We start from the raw sequence: 23,718 nt of genomic DNA on the forward strand, positions 1-23,718 counted from the left end.
CCTGTAATATTATCTGACCTTGTTGTGAATATGTATTTGATGAATATATAGCCTAAATGCATGAAGGTAATGTATGATTTTAAATGTTCTATTGTCAGATATAGACAAGGGCAGCAACTAATTTTATTTATTTATTTATTATTTTTAGAGGGAATGTTTATCCATAGAACTGACCAGTTTGGCTCACTTTTTGACTATATTTTATCTACATTGCCATCTATAAAAATATTACAGGGATTCAATATGAAATCGAATTTGCCTTGGGCTGTTATTGCTTATAAGCCTGAACGGAAAAGCTTGTGAATATGTCGGTAGTGTTAAAGGGCAGCATTTATTATGCAGTTTCACTGACCTTAAAAAATTATGGGTTTCTCTGGTCAGTCATGATTTTTCTTGTGACCAGAATATTAATTTAATAACCAGTGTTATTTTTTTATATTATTCAGCATTTTATGTTTCTGTAGTCATAATTTCATAACATCTCTACAAAATCCTTAAATGCAGCTTCTGAACCGCCTTTTGCAGTTTGATGACGGCATTTAAAACTCATTATCAGTTACAGAAGATGACACCCTCAAATAAAACCAATAAAACCTGGCCTAAAACAAACAGGTATTGCGTTAGTGGGTTTACACATTATTTTAGTGGGATGTTCAAACCTGACAGTAACTACAAAACTTAACCCTAATTTGGATTTATATGACAGAAAACTTTGTATCTTTAAGATACTTAATAATAGATAACGTGCTATAGGCACCAAACCACAAATTGGCTTTGCGCGAGTCGAGATGAATCTCGACAAATTGCGCATCGAAAATTATCGCTGTTTTTAAAAGTAGACTCCCTTTAAAGTTATGAACAACTCGCGCATTGCTCACTATTATGTTCCTTGAGCTACCTCACCAAACCAGTACATTTGACGCAAAAACTAAATAAATTCTAAGTATTTTTTTTTTTTTTTTTTTTGCTTAATTAGCGCATTCCCCTTGTTACGAACCCCTGCTTTCCTTGCGCTACGTCAGGTGCCTGGAAACCGATCAAAGTCAAGCTCACAGTGCGTTATTGTCCCCATCTATCCGCACACCCTCCGTCTCTCTCCGTCTCTCTCTCTCTCTCTCTCTCTTCGCTCACACTGTCGCCTGCAAGCTCATGTGTTCGCGCGCCTAGAAATCCATCTGAATGCGAGGAGTGAAGGAGGGTCGGTGCGCTCTGCAGACAAATTTCACTTGTCATTCCTGAATAACGGCGCTCTACTAGAGGGCTGGAATCGGACTTCAGCAAAAGAAGTGCGGTGGCCTTCGCCCTCACTCAGCAACGATGTCCGAATATATCCTCACCTTGCTCGTCATACTGGGATTCGGGGATATATTCTCAAATGTTCAGACACTGAGGGACGCTGATTCAGAGCAAGGTAAGACAGACGCAGCAGCAGCAATCAAATTTGGGCTCGCGGAGCATCCTATAATCTGTCAGCGCATCTCGCCACGCGCCTGATGTTGCTACGCGTTTTGATGCGACGCGAGCATTTTCCCCGAAATGTTGCACTGAATTGAGTAGTAGTCAGGTTGAGGTTGGAGTGTTTCACACTCGCGTGTTGTATTTAGTCGATGGTGTAATTCAGTTCCCTGTAGGTAGTGTCTACTGGTGTGGTGTGCTTGGATAGAACTAAAAGAGTAGGCTCAAACCATCACAATCATATTGGAAATATTTGGCATGTAAAGGATGATATAGAATCATGATATATTGTGGAAATGAAACAAGAATATAAGAATTTGTTCGATAAGAATGACTTTTTAAAAACATATTTTGAAAACATATGAATTGGCATATTTACTGAGAAATGTAGGCTACATTTAGCAGTGCAGTGCATATATTTAAACTGTAAAATAACAATTGAATTGGTATTAGTATGAGTCATCTTGTAATTTGTAGCAAATTTCCAGAATTCCTTGAATTAAGTCAGTTTGCTCTATTGTTGTTATCACTTATCCTCATTGGCGTGAATTATGTTCCACTGTGTTATGTAGGAAGAGTTTATTGCATTACTTTAGTGTCTTATGTTACCTTAATGGTGTTTGGTTTTTTAATGGGTGTCAGTGCTCTGTCTATTTTATCATTGGTCAACAGTTGCTGAAAAAGACAATTTTGAACTGAACTCAAATGAAATCATCATGCGATCTACTGTTGGGCCATCTTTGTTATTTTCAGTAACAAATACATTTTATTAGCCATCCTGTAATGCTTGAAACAAAGCCAGTGTATTGTTATACCATAAACTTCTGGCAACTTCTAACCACTAGTAGTGAATGTTACAAGTTTCTCGAATATCACAATGTATTACTTGTATGGCTTGCGTAACGTAAGCTTTAGGCTGCAAAGTAGCATTTGTGAGTGACTCTGTCAGAAAAAGCTAAATCAATAAGGGCAGATATTTAATGAATCTTGATGTGCGGATTAATGAGTCTTGAACTAGTTGCAGGGGTTTTGTTCACTTGCTGCAAATTCCTGTTCACTGTCGGATTGAGATAAAGCATAGCTTGTCAGCTTGTAGCACAGACAAATCTGTCAAGATTGTTTTCCCCTTGTGCTCTCAATTCTAGACGTGAGATGAAAAAGAGATTCTGATTTCAAGTATCATATCTAAATGCATACACAATATAAAGTACAATTAGGCAGTTATTGCAAGGTTGTCTTTTGTAACCAAAAACAGCATTTGTAAACAAAGAAGGTATCTGCAGAGTTTGCATCGCTGTTGCCTTTCGCATAAGAAGATATGATTTAAAAAAAAAAAAAAAAAAAAAACAGCAGGTAATAGTGTATCATAATTTGATTAATTATTTTAAAAGTACATATATTTTAAAATCCATATTGTATGTAACTTGACCCTTCAATTCAAGACATTCACTATAGTCGACAGTTCTTTAAAAGACATTTTAAACCATTCAGGGTGTTTTGTTACATCTAAACTATCATTCATGGTTGCAAGTCTTGAAGCACCCAGTACCCCTTGAATATCTTCTTTTAATATTATTTATTGCATTGGACAAATGATTGCCTCCCTTGTGATTTTTCCCCCCTTGCTATTTAATGAATACTTCATGCATCAAAGGGTTAAGTCGAAAGAACTTCTTCACACACGCGCACTGGATCTTAATGTTTCTTCATCCAGGTGTGTTCACAGAGAAAAAGTGCCATTTTCAAAAGCTGCATATTCATCATATCAGATGAATATAAATGTCATGGTGCCCTGCAAAGAGATTATCTGAATAGTGTTACTCTGAGGCTTGTGTTCTCCTGCTAAGTGCATACATTCATGTCTCCATCGTATGATACTGTGTCCTAATTCTCAGTACTGCTCATTCACTTATCACATATTATAAAAAATAAGGACAATCGCTGCAAAGTCATCAGTGTAGTTGTGTCATATATGCTCTCTTTGGATGCTTGATAAAACCTCTTTCCACAGTCTGTTTAGTGAATCTTTAATCATTGTTTGCCATCTAATCCAGAGTATCGCAGCAGAGAGTTTACAGCACCGGTGCAGGCAGATGGAAAGGCATCATTGAAAAGTAGTTTACTCAAACTACACTTCATTATATCAAACCCTCTTTTATCTTACCCGTGACTCTTGCTTCAGATATTTATCGGCTATTATAAACAGTTCAAGGTTGCTGGAAATGTTTCCCCCTTTAAGAGAGCATGCCCCAAAAAGCAGGTTAAGCACTATCCTTTCGTAATGAAATCGGGAGGACGCCCCCAGAGCCTAATTAAATGAGATTATATCTAGGCATGCTGTGCTGGCTTATTGTCCAACTGTGATTTTTACCTGCTATTGGAGGAAAGTCAATAAAGGCACAAACAGTCATTGTGCAAATGACCTCAGTCATGCAAAGGCAATGCTGATTTGTTACACTACATAGGGGAAATGCTTTCGTAAAACTCAAGGAAAGGGCAGATATCATTGCTCTGTAACGAAACCTAGGGAACTGCTTACGGAGGCAGTATTGTAGGGCATGATCATAGCATTCCAGATGTGGAGGCTGTTTTAAATGGTAAACAACTTAACTTTGACTAGTTTTTGCTATGTGTTTAAAGCAGAAATTTATTTGCTTCAAATGCTAGGGTTAATTCAGTATAACTGGGACCTTTTTTCCATTCACCTCAATGGCAAAATGTTTTTTCAGAATTTACACCTAACAAACAAATACTGAAATCAAGTGACCCATGCAGAGCACTATTTGTGTTGCTGCCTTTATAGAATATTCCAAATCAATCATGGTTCAGTGATTGTTTGGATGCTTTCTTAAAAGTATAGTTCACCCAAAAATGAAAATTCTGTAAGACATTTGTTCATCTTCGGAATAGAAATTAAGATATTTTTGATGAATTCCAAGAGCTCTCTGACCCACCCCATAGACAGCAAGGATCTTAACATAATCAAGGTTCAGAAATGTAGCAAGGACGTCGTTAAAATAATCCATGTGACATTTTACAAAGCTACAAGAATACTTTTTGTGTGCAAAAGAAAACAAAAATAATGACTTAATGACTCAACAATTTGTCTCCTCTGCGCCATTTTGAAGAGTATCACATACGTAAACAATGTATGTATGTACGCGGATATGTTGTTTACGCTTTGTTTTGAACGTAAACAACTGGAGCAACAGAAGGCTCTCGGAATTCATCAAAAAATATCTTAATTTGTGTTCCGGAGATGAATGAAGGTCTTACAGATTTGGAACGACATGAGGGTAAGTAATTAATGACAGAATTTTCATTTTTGGGTGAACTATCCCTTTAAAGCTAATTCACACTGCATAGACAGACACCAACCAACGCCAACAGACATGTTCGTCGGGTTTTGACAGATCTGTGTGTTACCCTGTCGGCATCTGTTTCCGTTCGTCAGTGTTTGTTGGGTTGTAGAGTGTCTGAGAAGTAATGTACTGAAATCTGGTGATTATTGACATTGGATGGCGTCTGTTGGTTAAGTGTGAATTACGTTTTAGAACAGGGTTGTGGTTGCACAGCACTTCCATCCCACATAAAAGACTGACCTTCTCAGGTTGGTCTGCATTTATTTTCATAGGTGGTTTGTGTCAATATCTGGAAAGTTTTACTTCAAAAAATGTGTTTTACATATTTATATTTGCCATATGGAACTCATTTACTGTTTTTTTTCTGGGTATAAATCCATGCCTCAGCTTCAGGTGTTTCCTCCTTCCCAACCAGGTAATTAGTCCAGTGGTCTCAGTAAAACGGCCCCTGCTTGGTGGATGACCTTACAGTTATCCATGTGATACTCTATAAAACGGGAAGCAATAATGCATGCTAATCCCGAGCCAAAGCACTTGCTGAAAAGGGGTTTAAAATGACAAAGGGAGATGACAAAGCAAAGCACTTGGGTTCTGGTAAGAGCAGTAGCCTTGCTTCTGGAGGTGATTCATCTAGCACCTGTGTGACAGGCTTCATTATTTTTGTTGGCGTTCTATTGCACGCCCCATTTGGTCCAATTGAAGTTCAGTTGAAGTTGGCCACACATGCAGCTGAGTCATTAAGTGTTCTGACCTTTGATGAGTGGTTGTGGCTGAGCATTGCTGTTGGAGCTAATCCTGCAACGCACAGGTAATCTGCTGGCCTATGTCATCATGTGCATCTGTATTTTATGTTGACATGCTGGAACCAGCTCTGTGCAAGCTAATGGAGACAGATGTTTTATTGTACCACAGGGTTTTCCATCCGGTCTGCAGAGTCCAAAATTAACTTTTTGCGTCTCTTGGCAGTTAGAATTAAGCATTTTCCAGCCTTAAATATATCTTACATTAAACTGTTTTGCTTTTTTAATAAAATAAATATTTTTGTCAGCCTTGTGATGGACTGACCATCCATTGTGTTTCCCTGCATAGTCCAAACAGTTTGGAGGATGGATGGATTGATGGATACATAAAGTTATGTTATTTTTATCTCTGACAAAAATTGAATTCTTTTTTTCTCTCTTTCCATATTATGACAAATATTTCAAATAATTCAGTCAGAGCATCATACAGTATAATGTAGTCTACAAAATTAACAGATCTGTTCTTTATGAGACAATTTGTTCACCAGTGAGGATCTGACTGACTTTTACAATTTGATTTAAATTGATAGTTTACCCAAAAATGAAAATTGAGATCATAAATGTTCCCTCATGTTGTTCCAAACCTGTATGAATTTCTTTTAGTTCTGTGAAACACTGAAAAATAATTTTTAAATAATACTTTTTACCAGTTTTGGTTACCATTGACTTCCATTATGGCAAAAAAAAAAAAAAAAAGAAGAAGAGGAATTCTCAAGACATATTTCCTTTTGTGTTCCACAAAAGAAAGTCATTGATACAGCGTGAGGGTGAGAACATTATTACAGAATTTTAATTTGTGGGTAAATCATCGCTTTTTAATCGCCATTTATTATGTTGTAGTTCTATATGAACAGACCATATATTGTCTACTTACTCTTTTATTGAAAATCTATTGGCTACTAACTTTTTTATTTACCCACACTGAAGCTCATTTTTACTCGTATTGGGCTCTCTGAGTGTTAATTTTTGAGCCTGTGTCTTAGTAATCAGAAACAAGTGAAGAAATCAATGAGTATTTGAAATGCATTAATGTCACAGTGGCCACTGCTTGAACAAAGTATTTTGGAAGCTTTTAATAGCACAGTCAGGAGAGTGCATATGTTGTTATAGTTTGTGGATTTATGCACCCGTTTTAATTGGATCTGTATGTCTTTGCACCTTTTTTTTAGAGAACAGTCTGTCAGCTGTTAGATCTGGTAAAACACATGCTGGCCTGTTATCATAGTAGAGTGCTTGGTGAATTACTTTTGGGCTGGGGAGGAGACCCATGTTCAGACTGTGTGTGTGTGTGTGTGTGTGTGTGTGTTTGTGCGTTCTCACTGTTGAATTAATTATTCAGAGGTTTAAGATGAAGCTTTTTGTGAAATGTGCAGCATAAGTAATGTGATTAATGAAGCAGCGGATCTTCTTCTCTCTCTTGTCTCCTTTTCTCTTTCCACATTTTGCGTTTAGTGGAGGACCAGTCATTGTAAAACAGAATAATTGGAAAGGATTCAATTCGAATATGGCAAATCAGAGACAATAAATTATGGGAACGAAGTAAATTATTAGTGCTTTTATACTGAAGACTGAAAGATTAGCAAATATTCTTAATGAGCAAAACAGTGTGCTTTGTGAAAAGCAGACGGAATTAGGAGTTTATCTGTTGATAACTACATATTATGTAGTTATTGTATATTAACTTTAAATACATAGACAAAGTTTTCAAAACCAGATATTTGCTATTCATATGAAGAATTTTACATTTTTATGTAAAAATAAATGACACAGCAACAGGTACTGAATCAAAAATAAAATAAATCATTTAGCTGAAATGATTTGCATGAATTGTGGCAAATGGTCCAAAATGTGCTTCTCAGAGGTCTGGTCTGAGTACATTTGGCTTTAGGACTGCTGTGCGGTTCATTTGTAATATTGTGAACCGTATAGAGGTAATGATAACACACAGAGAAGGAGATGAGCCGCTTATTTTATTTCTGTGGAGACAACAATGAGGATCATATTATATATAAACTACTCAGTGACTCTCAGAGGTCTTCAGTGTTCTGCACAAATGAAGGCTCGAGGGTTTAGCTGGACCACCTTGTAATGCTTCATGAAAGTCATTAAATGACTTCAGAAATATAATACTTTTGTGTGAATGGATGTAGCCTGAGGCTTTCAGTATATTAAAAATGTATTTTAATTAACCATTTTTTTGTACGATTAATCAAACATGATTCAGTTTGCTGAAATTTACCTCTAAATATGTATATTCATATCAAAATACAGCACAGTTCAAATGTTAGGGTAAGTTTAAAAAAATTAATCAATACTTTTATTAACCAAGGACACATTCACTTGATCTCAAGTAAAAAAGTAAAGGCAATTATAATGTTACAAAAAAGTTCGATTTCAAATAAATGCTGTTCTTTTGAATTTTCTGTTCATCAAAGAATATTGAAAAAATGGCAATGTTTCCACAAAAATATTAAGCGACACACACAACCGTTTTCATCATTGGTAACTTAAAAAAAACGTTTCTTCAGAATATTAGTATGATTTGTGAAGGATTATGTGACCTTGAAGACTGGAGTAATGGCTGATGAAAATTCAGCTTTACCATCACAGGAATAAATTATTATTATATTATATATAATAATAATATTAAAATATTACTGTTTTTACTATCCTTTCCTGTAGCTCAAATAGTAGAGCATGGCGCTAGCAACGCCAAGGTCATGGGTTCGATTCCCAGGGAAAGCAAGAGCTGATAAAATGTAAAAACTGTAACTTGAAGGCAATGTAAGTTGCTTTGAATAAAAGCGTCTGCTAAATGCATAAATGTACTGTATTCTTTTATCAAATAAATGCAGCCTTGGTGAGCATACACAATTTCTTTCAAGAGTAGCTATTACAAAATCTTACTTTTGAACAATTGTGTAGCCTATATATCAAAATCTAGTTTTCTATTAAACATGCATACATTTTCTCAAAACTAAAAATAATGTAAAAATATGATATTTTCAGAAAAAAAAAACAGCTAAAGCTAAACCAAAAACAACTGTTCTGTTTTTGATAATAGCATCTGCTAAATGAATGAATGGTAATGTGAAAAGAGACCTGAGATTGTACTTTTTAACTCCGTTCACTTTTTGGTCCACTTAGAGGGATTTGGCTTTCTTTCTATTAAAGTGGACTCAACAGCCTTAGAAATAAGGGTTTAGTCGGGATAAAACTAATGCTTGACTCTGAGCAATGTATGCAGACAGTGGACCAGAGCTGCAAAGATTCAACTGTCTGCGAGACAGTTTTATCCTGGGGCTAAAGTATGCCTATCAGTCTGACAGCCTGTCCAGAACAAGTAGTTGGGCACCCTCATGAGGTGCCTCATAGTTAGCATGTAGCTTTGGTACACTGTTGAATCTTTAAAAAGCATCATAATAACACTCAGAACTGCAGACTGAAAACACATCATGACTCATGACTGAAGCATGAAGTACGACCAAAAATTATTTCAGCCTATATGACAGACTGGGGTTTTCAATGTCATACCACATAAATAAAAACTTGTTTTTGGGCAGGCTCCTGTTGGTGCCCTGTGGATATTAGTGGTTCACTCACTTGACATATGGCAAACAAGGCCACACACCTGGGCAAAGAGAGAGAGAGAGAGAGAGAGAGAGAGAGAGAGAGAGAACCCAACCCATGGCCAAAGGAGCGTCTGAGTGAATGTCTCTTCCAAACTCCCCTACATCATGCCTGCTGTTGTGGCAGTGATTTAGGATCGCCAAACCAGATTAAAAGGCAACTGTCCCAGCTGCCACCTGGCATGCAGCTATAGGTTTGAGAGGCTGATGCTGGAATGTTTTAAAAACCCATACAGGAGCCTAATTCATCATCTGTGCCTCTTTCAGGAGAAAGGCATTCAAAAGGATTTAACGTGGTTTGATTTAATTTCAATTGCTTTTATCTTAATGTACTTTGATAGAAAATATTATTTGATTTCAGTTAATTACCACCAACTTTGGTTTGTAACCCTACTCCGCAGGACTCGTGCAGTGATCTACTCTCTATGCGTTCTCTTTGTATTTTGTAACAGAATATTGGGCATCAATTTGAATACCAGCAAACCAGGTTTCGGAAGTAAAAATCCTGTTCATGTTCTCCATGGCCTGCATTATTTCAGATTTTTATTTATTTTCTTTTTAAAAATAATTGTGTTTGACAATGGAATTCCTGGTTAAAACTATATTAAATAATTAGATGGGGGGAAATATTGGAAGAAAAAACTTCCAGACCCGAGGCAGCTGAAAATGTGTTGCACTATTTGGTTTGGTCTAGTTAAAGGAATAGTTCTATCAAAGATGATAGTTTACTCACCCTTAGGCCATCCACAATGTAGATGAGTTTTTTTTTTTTTTAATTCATCTGAACTGATTTGGAGAAATTTAGCATTACATCATTTGCTCACCAGCGGATCCTCTGAAGTGAATGGGTGCCGTCAGAATTCACAAGACGTTAATTGGTGGATTGGAGTTGTATGGATTATTCAGAGTTCAAACAGCTGATAAAACATCACATTCTGACAGCACCCATTCACTTAAGAGGATCTATTGGTGTGCAAGTTCTGTAATACTAAATTTCTCCAAATTTGTTCCAATGAGGAAACTCATCAGATGGCTTGAGGGTGAGTACATTTTCATTACATTTTCATTTTTGCCTGAACTATTCCTTTAAAAATAATGTCTACCCATCCAGATCCCAATCTACTGAAACTGTTCATGTTTAGTGCAGCACATAACCATAACACAGTTCATTAAACTATAAAAATACACGATTATCAAAAAAACAAAAAACAAATCTGTATCATCTATATGACATCACTACTTGGGAAGTAAGTTGTTACATTAGTCCACTTAACTATTGTGACCCATCCCTTATTTTAAATGCATTATGTGTTAATCGTATGCAATTTAATACATGTTGTTTCGTTCTGAAGTACTTTTGGTAGCAGCATCTCCTATCTGATTGTTTAGGTTCACCACCTGCTCTGGTCTGTCACAGCTGACTTCTTTCTGTTTCTGACTCTTTTTGTTCTAATTAGATACATGCCTGCTTGTTTTTGTTTCTTTTCTTTCGGTGCTGGAGAAGTGCATTCACCCTCTCTGCATCTCTGATGCGCCTCAGCGCTCTGTGAAAGCACAGGAGATAAAGCACTCAGCCTCCCAATCCCTGACTGTCTTTCACTTTCAGTGCTCGCTGCTGGATAAATAACAGTCATCTGAAATGTTCTTCAGCACTCAGTCTTATAATGCATGAAGCAGAATGGAGAGGAAGCTAAAAGAGAAGATGAAAAGCAACAAGCCTCTATAATTTCTGTTTAGCAGCTTATAGTAAGTGAACATGACAAAGTATTGGTCAGTTTTGGATTCGGTCAAGTCTTGCTGATTTTAGAACTCGTACAGTTGTGAAAGCCGTTAGGTAAAGGTATTCAAAAGTCAGGTGGCACCTTGATTTTGACCTACGCTTTTTTGAGAGAGGTATAGGAGGCTATACAGAATTAACATTTTTGGTTGAACAATGTCTGGACTCCCTATTCTCACCATATATGTGTTTTTTTTGGCTAACTGTAACTTTTCACCAGGTCTGTTTTGGTAAAACCAATGAAAACATCCAAATGGATGTGAACAGCGATTGCAGCATTTCAGCCGAGTTGATTCTGGTGATTTTCTGTAGGCCTATTGATGCATCATAAGTCACCTGTTATGTTTCCCCCACTGTAATTAGGGAACAGAAAAACAAGAGGCTAAGAGAGTTTAATACTTCCAGCCCATCGTTTCACACTGAGCCTCGGCGGCTATGCCACAGTGTGAAAATAGCCTTTCTTTATGGTGCTTTTTCATTCCAATGGGATCCCTGCTTTTGGCATCAGTGCTTGTCACTTGCTGTTTATCTCCTCTAAAGGCAATTAATTTCTTTGAAACAAAGAAGTCAAAGCCCCCTGGCTTAACAAGCCAACACAGGTGAAGGAAACCAGCTTAGCAAAAATGCTTCAGCGGGGCAGCTTGTGGTTGCACTTGGTTTCTAAGGAAACAAAAACTCTTCAGCAGGGGATTAATTATTATCAAGTAGCCCTTAAAATCAATTGTAAAGCCTGAATTTAATGTTGAGGTTGATTAGTAAATTCAGTCTATTGGAAACAACAGATTGGCCTGAAAAAAAAAAAAAGCCTGGTGGGTGAGTCGTTGGCATCCAATGGCTTTGAAAAACCACTTTGTAGTGCAACTCTTTCAAAATAGACTGTTATGGGTACCGCATACAGATTATGTTACATTTTAGTGTTTGATCATTTAGCAAATCGTTTTGGGAGTTTCAATGGGTTTAAAAACAACTGCTTTGTGAAATACTTGATGCATAGACCAAAAATATCAGTTCCTCTTCAGGAACTCGAGCTGTGTCTGGAGACGCTTTGGGGAACACCTTCAGCGTAACCGGCTCTGAATACAAGTTAAATCTGTCCAAAGGATGGGCGAGACGTCACGGGCGAGGTGACGTAATGACCAGCTGGTATATAAGCACATGCGGTGAAACCGGCGTCAGCTTTTTGTCATTCAGCAACCGCTACTCTGTGTGTGTCTGTCGATCTATGAGGTAAGTCTTATTTAGTGTTGTTTGTTTTACAGTCACTTGAAATAAGCTCCACAATCTCTTTAAGTGCAGGGAACTAGCACTTGGGTAAGAGCAGATCGCATTACAGGCTGTGTGTTCTTCACTGCTGGGGATGCACACAGTCCGTGCGTGGTCTGCTTGAGAGCAGAGCACGCAGAATCAGCTCTTGAGGGAGCTGACTACCTGCTTTGTTATCGTTTGTCACTGCGTATGCTTGCTCTGAGAGGGCTCTCTTTGAGGAGGGAGCTTTCACCAGCGTTCCTTGTGGTACCGGCCCTGCTTTCGCCGAAAAGGGGATCGTGGGGATCGCAGATGGATCAGGTGGAGGGAATGAAGACAGGCGATCCCCTATCTTCGTCCTTTCCATCAGATCCAGCGCCCGCTCTCTGGGTTCAGAAGCCCGCACCGCGGTTTCTTCCCCCCAGAGAGAGAGGGCTTATTGTGAACGAGGATCTCAAGGTTCTGGTCCCGTCGCTGCAGCGAGTGAGATTGCGGGGATCGCACTTAGATCTGGTGGACGGGTTGGAAATGGGTTCGCCCTATCTCCACCGGCATTCCCCAGAGCTAGCGCTCTCGCTCGGGGCTGGAAGCCCGCTGTGCTGTTCTTCCCCCCTTTGAGTGAGAGCCTGCATTGCATTACGTCATTCTCGTTCATATTATGAATCCTTTTCATATCAGACTGTGTTTACTCGCCTGGTTGTTTTTCTGCATTTAATTTTGAAGAATTAAATGATGTAAAAGATACATATATATGTGTATAGGAGCCTAAAAAAAAAGCATTCTCAAGTGAGAGCACGATGCTTTACCTCTCTTACCAGCTACCCAACCGATGTTCCAGCTCCTCATTTAGGGGGCGTCACTTCTCGTACTCCCCAGATTGTTGGAGTCAGAGTGGCGCTCCCGGGCCATAGCTTTCTAGCAGAAGGTGGATCTGCGGACCGTCATTCTTGCTGGATAGTCTTCTGCTAAAACATCCTGCCGTCTATGGCCCAGCACTTCTGAGGGCCGGCTCCTCTGGGGAAGAACGGTGTACACTGCGGTACTCGGTGCCTGTCTCTCCTCAGTGCCCTCAGGAGATCGGTCTGCCAACCCTGCCACGTACAGTGTTCCAGGGCGCAGCGATCTCCAGCGAGCACACATCTCAGTTTTTTCCGCCTGGAAACGTAGTGGAGCTGAGATGCTCGCCACCCCTTTGAGGGTCTCTAGAGCAGCTAGTTCGGCTTTCTCTTGCCAGTGTGCCGTTCCAGGATACCAAACTAGTCACTCTGATTACACCAGAGGCCAGTCTCCAGAGACTGGGTCCCTTAGTGGGCACTTGGCAGTGTGGGAGCCCCTGTCAAGCGTGACTCATTGGGTCCTGCATTGCAGGCTCTGGTTCTACCAGTATAGTATTCCTAGAAGATGACGGGTCTGAGGACAGTCGATTCGATAGGAGACTTCGGTTGAGGCAGTCCTGGTGCCCATGGCCCAGGACTCATGAGGGCAGGTCCCGCTGGGGAAGAGCGGCATACTCCGCCGTATTCTGTGCCCGTCTCTCCTCAGTGCCCTCAGGAGATTGGTCTGCCAACCCTGCAACGTTCGGTGTTCCAGGGCGCAGCGATCTCCACCCCTTCGGGGGTCTCTGGAGCAGCTAGTTCAGCCGTTCCCTGCTGGTGTGTTCCAGGGCACCGAACTAGCCGCTCTGATTACAACAGAAGCCAGTCTCGAGAGACTGGTTCCCTTAGTAGACAATTTCGCTGCGTGCAAACTACTGCCAAAGGATGGAGGGTCGCGTCCCATTTTAGATCTGCGTCAGTTGAGCTGCTCAGTCAGCAGACTGAAGTTCAAGATGCTTACACTCAAGCAGGTCGTGTCTCAAATCAGGTCCGAGGACTGGTTTGTCGCGATCGATCTAAAATACACATATTTCCATGTCTCCATCCTTCCCACTCACAGGAAGTTTCTGAGGTTTGCTTTCGGGGGCAAAGCTTACCAGTAGCGGGGTCTTCCCTTCGGCCTTGCACTCTCACGCCGCACTTTAACGAAGTGTGTGGATGCTGCGTTAGTGCCGCTGTGGCTACAGGGCATCCGCATACTCAATTACACCGACGATTGGTTGATTCTCGCTCAATCAGAGCGGATGGCGGCTCTCATCGAGATGTTGTTCTTGCTCACATGAAAGTGTTGGGGTTAAGACTGAACGCCAAGAAGAGTATTCTTTCTCCATTACAGAGAACCACTTATCTTGGTGTGGTTCAAGTTCAAGTTCAAGTTGAGCTTTATTGTCATTCCGCTACACGTGGGGACATACAGTGGAACGAAATGTCGTGCCTCGCAGGACCACGGTGCTACATAAATACAGACATACAACAATGAAATACAAAGACGATTCCAAAAAAGTTGGGACACTGTACAAATTGTGAATAAAAACAGAATGCAATGATGTGGAAGTTTAAAATTTCAATATTTTATTCAGAATACAACATAGATGACATATCAAATGTTTAAACTGAGAAAATTTATCATTTTAAGGGAAAATAAGTTTATTTTAAATTTCATGGCATCAACACATCTCAAAAAAGTTGAGACAAGGCCATGTTTACCACTGTGTGGCATCCCCTCTTCTTTTTATAACAGTCTGCAAACGTCTGGGGACTGAGGAGACAAGTTGCTCAAGATTAGGAATAGGAATGTTGTCCCATTCTTGTCTAATACAGGCTTCTAGTTGCTCAACTGTCTTAGGTCTTCTTTGTCGCATCTTCCTCTTTATGATGCGCCAAATGTTTTCTATGGGTGAAAGATCTGGACTGCAGGCTGGCCATTTCAGTATCCGGATCCTCCTTCTACGCAGCCATGATGTTGTAATTGATGCAGTATGTGGTCTGGCATTGTCATGTTGGAAAATGCAAGGTCTTCCCTGAAAGAGACAACGTCTGGATGGGAGCATATGTTGTTCTAGAACTTGGATATACCTTTCAGCATTGATGGTGCCTTTCCAGATGTGTAAGCTGCCCATGCCACACATACTCATGCAACCCCATACCATCAGAGATGCAGGCTTCTGAACTGAGCGCTGATAACAACTTGGGTTGTCCTTGTCCTCTTTAGTCCAGATGACATGGCATCCCAATTTTCCAAAAAGAAATTTGAATTTTGATTCGTCTGACCACAGAACAGTTTTCCACTTTGCCACAGTCCATTTTAAATAAGCCTTGGCCCAGAGAAAACGCCTGCGCTTCTGGATCATGTTTAGATATGGCTTCTTTTTTGACCTATAGAGTTTTAGCCGGCAACGGCGAATGGCACGGTGGATTGTGTTCACCGACAATGTTTTCTGGAAGTATTCCTGAGCCCATGCTGTGATTTCCATTACAGTAGCATTCCTGTATGTGATGCAGTGCCATCTAAGGGCCCGAAGATCATGGGCATCCAGTATGGTTTTCCGGCCTTGACCCTTACGCACAGAGATTGTTCCAGATTCTCTGAATCTTTGGATAATATTATGCACTGTAGATGATGATAACTTCAAACTCTTTGCAATTTTTCTCTGAGAAACTCCTTTCTGATATTACTCCACTATTTTTCGCCGCAGCATTGGGGGAATTGGGGTCACCATCTCGCTTGGCACATCAACCGGCTGGAGATGCTGGGTGTGTTTCAGGCTCTGAAACACTTTCTCCCAGACCTAAGAGATCACCATGTGTTGGTGCGCACCGACAACACAGCGGTGGTCTCTTATATCAACCACCAAGGAGCTCTGTGGTCGCACCCCCTGTACAGCTTGGCGCACCAGATCCTTGTGTGGTCCCAGGGCAAACTTCTCTCATTAATAGCAATTTACATCCCTGGTCATCTCAATGTGGGAGCAGACATCCTGTCGAGACAGGGGCCGTGGCCCGGGGAATGGATGCTTCACACCGAGATGGTGAAGCAGATCTGGAGAGTGTTTGGCCAGGCTCAGGTGGACCTCTTCGCCACTCAGGAGACAGCGCAATGTCCCCTCTGGTACTCTCTAGTTCATCCAGCTCCACTGGGGCTGGATGCCATGGTACAGACGTAGCCGAGGCTTCATCTGTACGCCTTCGCCCCGATTGCTCTGCTCCCTGGAGTTCTGGAGAGAGTGCGCCAGGACAGGTTCCGGCTGCTGCTAGTAGCCTCCGTTCTGGCCGGGCCGAGTGTGGTTCTCGGACCTGATTTCCCTCCTCGACGGCTCTCCATGGGAGATTCCCGTCAGGAGGGATCTCCTCTTACAGGCAGGAGGCATCCTTGTGCACCCCCGCCCGGAGTTATGGAGGCTGTGGGTGTGGCCCCTGAGGGGGCACGGCTCATAGCTTCCGGTCTCTCAACCGAGGTTGAGACCATCCTCCAATCCAGAGCTCCCTCAATGAGGAAACTGTATGCCCTGAAATGGAGACTCTTCAATTCATGGTGCAGAGATCGTCAGCTCGACCCAGTTAACTGCCCGGTTGGTACAGTGCTGGAGTTCCTGCAGGCTCGACTCTCCGCAGGGTTAACCCACTCCACCTTGAATGTCTTTGTGGTGGCGATTTCGGCCTACCACGCCTCTCTTGGTGGACAGTCAGTGGGTAGACACCCCCTAGTTACACGTTTCCTCCGTGGTGCACTCAGGCTAAGGCCCCCAGTACGGTCCCGGATTCCTCTTTGGGACCTGGCTGTGGTGTTGGATGCTCTCTGTAGGCCTCCCTTCGAGCCTATTGAGGAGATCTTGGATCGCCATCTCACTCTGAAGACTGTGTTTCTTTTCGCGATTTCTTCTCTAAAGAGAGTTGGGGATCTGCAGGCCATGTCAGTGGCCCCTACTCACTTGGACTTTGCGCCCGGCATGGCCAAAGCCTTTTTGTACCCTCGTGCAGGGTACATCCCCAAAATTCCTTCCGTCACGCCACAGCCTGTCGTAATGCAGGCCTTCAGTCCTCCTCCCTTTCGGGAGCCTGACCAGCAAAGGCTTAACTGTATGTGTCCAGTGCGAGCAGAGCTGCCCTGTGGAGAAGGGCGGACCAACAGCTGATTTGCTATGGTCACCCTAAGAGAGGTCTTCCTGCTTCAAAGCAGACCCTCAATCGGTGGATTGTCGTTGCCATTCACATTGCCTACGAGTTCTCTGACCTCCCCTCGCCGATGGGAGTCAAGGCTCATTCCACTAGGAGTGTGGCGGCCTCCTAGGCCTTCCTCGCAGGTGTCCCAATACAGGACATCTGCAACGCTGTGGGATGGTCTACGCCCTTGACCTTTGTCAGGTTCTACGGCCTGGACATGCGGGCCACTCCAGGCTCTTCCGTCCTCTTGCCCTAGATGTGCTCCGCATGGATACACACTGGGCAGGGATTGGTAAGTCTGGCAGCGTGGATATCTCATTCCCCAAAGCGTCTCCAGACGCAGCTTGAGTTCCTGAAGAGGAACGTCTTAGGTTACGTATGTAACCCCAGTTCCTTGAGGGAATGAGACGCTGCGTCTCGAGGCCACACTTCCGGCATCCCTGCCAGCGCTTGCTTCATTCTATAAGCTGATGCTTTTATACCAGCTGGTCATTACGTCACCTCGCCAGTGACGCCTCGCCCATCCTTTGGACAGATTTCACTTGTATTCAGAGCTTGGTTACGCTGAAGGCGTTCCCCAAAGCGTCTCCAGACGCAGCGTCTCGTTCCCTCAAGGAACTGGGGTTACATACGTAACCTAAGACAAATGATTGTCCCTTTTTTGCAATATCATCTAAAAGCCTAGAGGGAGTAGCAGAATCAGAAATTGAGAGCTGAGAGAATCTCAAGGTAAGCAAACATCTCAACATGGCAGTTTCAGAAATGATTTGCCTTGGTTGGAGGAACGTGGATAATGCTGTCATGCTCCCCACTGATTGACAGGACAGGAGGGACCTGAACTTCATCAAATGAAGTGTGCCGCAGCAGCTGGAGTCTGTGCGGTGTTGAAGTCATGGGTCGACTGCTGTTTTTGATTGCTCAGCTGTCATGCTGACTTGTCTGACACCGGGTGGAGAGGTCAGGCTTTGACTTTTCCTCACTACGTGATCTGGATCCAAGAGTTGAGCCCTTATTTTAGCTGGTTAACAATGAGTTTACTGGTGTATCTGGACAGAGATGTCTGGGAGAAACAAGTGAGTAAACCATGTCCTTAACAGGCCGCGTGGTGAGATTCTGTGCAAATGCACAATGTGTAAGTTGTCTTTCTTTGTGCATGCTCTGTTGCACTACTATTTTCAAACTGCTTATTGAACTCTTTATTTTTTTCTTGAAATTTTTAATTTAGGGTCATGATTGTGCATTCAAAGTTTCAAACTGCCCCCTCCCCCCGTTGTTTTCCATGCAATTTGCCAAAAAGCAACAGTTTGAAAAACACCAAAAGTCAGATAAAAACAAAGTTCTTTATTGTCAAATATTGTTAAACACTGAAATTTGAAATACATGAAAACTTATGAAACTAAAGACTCAAAGTGTACATGAATCTGAAACTTGCCTTCACCCTAGGACAATATGCTGTTTCTTCATATTTTTTCACAGCCAACAATCTGTTAAGAGGTTATATATGGTTGTTAGTTTTTTTTGGATCATTAAACTGTTGCAGCAGTGTGAGAAACTCATTTTAACCTCACAGAAATAGAAAACCCTTTATTGTCAAATCTTGTTATACACTGTAATTTGAAATACATTAAATTTTATGAAATTAGAGACTCAAAGTGTACATGAAAGTGAGACTTGCCTTCTGAATCATCCTAGGAAAAGTTGGCGTTTCTTCATCTTGTTTGAGTTTCACAGTCAAAAATCTGTCAAAGGTTGTTTTTAGTAGTTAGTTTTTTGGATCTCAATTACTAAACTACTGAAGCACTAAAAAGTGTGAGAAAACTATTTTAACCTCACACAGGTATATATGTGTATATAATATAAATTATATATTTTTTTTTACATGACTGCAATGCACACAATAGAGGGTTTCTATTTTTACATTAATTTTTAGTATTTTTCATAATGTTGATTTTGACCTATTACACAGATGTTTTATCCAGTTTTGGAACACAACATGATGGCTAAAGGTATAGTTCAGTACTTAAAATAACCTGTATCACTCACAAAAAAAAGAAAAAAAGAGAAACTATTTTTGTGTGTGTATTGTTTTGGACAACATTGACTTTCATTGCACTCAGTGTGTTTCAATCCTTTGTGTGTTTTTGAGTTTACATTAACATGAGGGTGAGTAGGCCTATAACAGATTTTTGGGTGTCCTTTTGAGAATTTAAACATCAAGATCTTTGAAAGTATGCACCAGAGTAATTCAGTAATTCGAAGGAAATAAGACTATTTTAGAATGAGCCATTGCTTTTACAGAGTGTTGTGCATTAATCATGTCTACCTAGTTTCTTTACATAAAACATCTGCAGCCTAGAAACATATTTGAATTGGCCATTTCGATTGCCTGCAATTGAATGCAGCATTAGTGCACCGTAAGTTTTCTGAAGGTCTTCTTGTTTTGTCTTCTGCCAAGGAGCCTAATGCATCCTGCAGGGATGTTTTCAGAAGGGATCTTGCAGCGTAGGGAAAAAATATTTTTCCCTGTGAATATGTGTCTCTGAGAAGTGTACTGAAGTGGATAATTTGCAGTAACTGTCAAAGCACAGTCTCACTGTGGATACTCTGTAAGATATTACAAGCTGAGGGCCAAGAAACAATCCTCTCCTTTTTTAGGATGCAGTTTGTCGAGCAGTAGCACTGTTCAAGTTAACTTTTCGAGAACAGGAACTTCTCTCTTTCTGAGATGTTCCACTTAAACAGTCTTTCATGTGGCTCATGCGACATTCAAAGCCAGGCTCTCTCCTTTCCCACCGGATAGCCCTAAACAGGCCTTGTCACAATAGCTTGTCACTAGGTGCCAGAATCTGACTGAATGATTTAGCACATCCTGCCTGTCAGGTCCATTATATCTAATAGAGAAGCTGATGCATAGATTTCGTCTGACAGTGTGGCTGTAATCAAAATGCCTTTGTATGATTTGGGCACCTCTTTGCTCCTGGGTACGGCAGCCAGCGGATGCCCTGGGGGACCCTTTGCAGATAGCGCCGCAAAACATTAATTTTCAAATCTGCCGAACGCAAGCGGTGGCCCCCGGCATTGTTTTCCCCAGGAGCCCAGGCGCTTCATTATAAAAAAAAGGTCCTCTCTCACCATCCTCCACAGTATTTTGACCTAATGACTTTTCTGAAGATTCAGTGAGGGATTAAAGCTCATCCTTATTTCTCCCTTTCAGCAGACTTTCACAGCCCACGACTATTACATTTATTTTGGCTGGCGAACAGCATCACTACCATTTGCAATGTTCCTCATTGATTAGACCTCTACGGCGGTGGCAACGCTTTTCGCAGAGGCTTAAGAAAATGAAAAGAACATGTAATCCTTTCTGGTTTTAGTGTCTGAACTGGTGCGGAATAGAAATGAACGTTAAACTCGGTATAGGCAGATTGCTAATAAACATTCAAGTAGCAGAAGCGATGTTCAACATGAGGATGCATTAATATGTATTAAGTGTGCTCCCAGTCAAATATTCTCTTATAAGAAAAATTTTGTGATAGAATGTCATGGTATCATTAGTATTATTTGAATCATCTATCAAAGTGAATAACATATTGAGGTTGCTATTTGTTCAATGCTTGTTGAGTGTGAACGCCAGAATGGGGAGCCATTAATAAAAGCCTGTCATATTGTTGCTACAAATCATTTGCAGTAGCCTAGTAGAGCGGGTTGGGGAGGGTGGGAAGGTAATTTTTGAGACATTGTGGAAAGGGAAGAATAATTGAAATCTGGAATGCGATATGAACAAGTTACCCTCGCTCTATATAACCATTACAACATGATTCAGTGAATGTATTCACAACTGTAATACCCTTGCTAAGCCATGCGTGCTAACTGGCTGACAAGCCAAAAAAATGTCCTCGTAGTAGCTGTGATTGATACGGCCTGAATTGAGACGCCTCTATCGCTCATTAAGAACATAGAAGAATAAGGGCGATCACATTAACTGACTGATAAAACAACAGCATGTGTGGTGTTTGTACTGTAGGGGCCGTGAAAGTGAGATGATATCCTCATGGCCATTGATTGGCTGATGTAATAGGAAGGGTTTCATCTGGGGACTGTGGAGAGTCAAATTACCAAGCCGACATGCAATAGTTCCCTTGGCTTGATTTAAATGCGTTAAATGGATGTATGTTACAGCTGCACAATGATGACAAAAAAGCATAATGTTTAATCATTTTGCTTGATAATGATTGTTTATTCCAAATAATACAATTTACATTATAATTTCTGATATTTTTTTGGTGGCCAGACTTACTTGTTTGTTTTTATTGAAAGCTGATGTAACACCAACATGTAATTTTTGTCATACCCTTCTGTCTATAAAACATATTGTGTTGGAATTGTCTGCTTTAAATGCCAGTAGGCAATGTTTTTACTCTGAAAGTTCTCTAATGGATGTTTTTAAAAATCTCTTACTTTTTTTTTTTTTTATCAAATATTGAACGGATGAAATGTTTGTTATATTTATGTGAGTTGATATGAAAATGGCCAACGATTCTGGTTTGGCAATAAAAATAAACAAATAAATAAACATTTTGCATTGGCAGCTGTATGCAATATTCTTTTTTTTTTGTAGGTTGTACATCCAAAACAAGCTGAGAACTGTTCCTTGATTACTGCTTTTCCTCAGTAAATCAAATGTAAAAGTAAACTTAGACCCTCTTAGAAGCTTAAAAATCAAAACTGCTATTCAACTTTAAATAAATTATTCACAGAAAATGAGAAACAAGACAATGCTCTTATAATTAATGAAGCTGCCACTGTAAGTTTACACTGTTTCATGTGACTGTTTGAGGCCCACTGTTTAAGGCCTGCTGTTCAAATGCTCCCATTATAATCAACAAAGCTTTACAAAATCTGTACTGCACAATAATCTTGTTATAAAAAGGCTAACATGACATGCCTCAATTTAAAGTATTAAAGAGTGTGATGTAAGATCCAAGTAGCAACATTTTTAGTATTTGACAAATGTGTCATGAAAGAACTTTAAGAAATTTACAGTAATATTCGGTAATGCAAACTATTTGTTTTTTTTTTTTTTTTTTTTTTTATTTAGCCGAATTTTGTCATTTTGTCAAATATTCATTTTGAATTGAAAATAGCTAATATCATTTATATTATTCATGTAATGTTAATTCGTAATTGAATGTGAGAGAACTTTAACAGAGCCATTTACAGAGCCCCCTCCCCCCAATAACATCTTCTTTTTTTTTGTCCACTTTTTTGTTCAAGACATGGTTACAGCCTTAAGAGAATGATGCAACATCTAGAAAATTAAAAGTGTGATTTCTTCAGCATTATTATTATTATTTTTTTGTGGGCCAACACTAACAGAAGTGAAACACACTTTGCCTGTTTGGAGCAGTCGCCATTACTGATACTCATTAAAATTATTCTATACGCTTCTGATTGGATGCACAAAATACAGGTAGCCTACACACACTTAACTGCTGAAAAAAAATGCATCGTAAATGAGAGACGAGAGCCTACAGGGGCCTGGCAATGCTATATTATATTGATATCAGGTTCACTGTGCAAGAATATTGCAATTCTTTGTTTAGAGTTATAATTATTTAAAACTGTGATAAATTGTGATCTTTCACTTATTTATTTAAGTTTCATCAGCATTGGACTTGACTCATCAATCTTTTTTCCCCTGAAATATTATTGTGAAAAATTGAGTATAAATATTGATTTGGGTAAGAATATCAATACAGTATCATGATGTAAAATATTGCAATACTTGGTAATATTTTTTTCAGCAGCTGTAATCATAATTTCTATTATATTTTTGATTATTTGTGCAGCCCTATTATTTTTTTAAAGTAGTGAAATACACCACACCTGAATACCAAACCACTACTAGAAAATAACAAGGATACACATGGCAGTGAAAATCCATGTTTTTGGATTAGTAAAATTCTTGGATGGAGGAAAGGCATAAAGGATCATACGTTGCACATTTTAAAACCGGTGCTTTCATATTCATTGACATCATTTCAAAAACAGACCATGTGCCATTTTCCTCTGGCAGTTTGGTGTAGCGCCATAAAGCACTAGATGATCCCGGGGTTTAGTAATTTCTTGTGGCATGAGATAAATGGTTTATAATTAGCTAACGGTAGTAATGATAGACAGCCATCTGATTTATGCTGCGTCCTTCCTTTACGACTCTTGGTAACATACAGGTTCACTCACTTCTTCTGCTGGAGATCATTTTCTTGAGGAAAAAATGGGAGATTTCCAATGCAAACCTGTTTTGAATATGTGCATAAGTCTGCACAATGATATATAGGGTTCACCTGATGTGATTGGAGACCTGGAACATGGCCAATTTATACTGAATACCAAGTATGCTTTTATTATGCATAA

General features: G+C 40.2%; 1 protein-coding gene across 1 annotated transcript in view; it reads left to right on the top strand.

Moving 5' to 3' along the window:
• Positions 1 to 1,317: 1,317 nt before the first annotated feature.
• Positions 1,318 to 23,718, top strand: part of lrp1bb (low density lipoprotein receptor-related protein 1Bb) — a gene marked incomplete at its 5' end in the record, with an annotated part of 288,040 nt that continues 265,639 nt past the window's right edge. The window contains one exon of the mRNA XM_079427014.1: positions 1,318 to 1,411. Within this exon, the coding sequence (XP_079283140.1) occupies positions 1,318 to 1,411 (94 nt within the window). The remainder of the gene's footprint in view (positions 1,412 to 23,718) is intronic.

The sequence above is a fragment of the Barbus barbus genome (assembly GCF_936440315.1).
Source record: "Barbus barbus genome assembly, chromosome: 10".
NCBI lineage: Eukaryota > Metazoa > Chordata > Actinopteri > Cypriniformes > Cyprinidae > Barbus > Barbus barbus.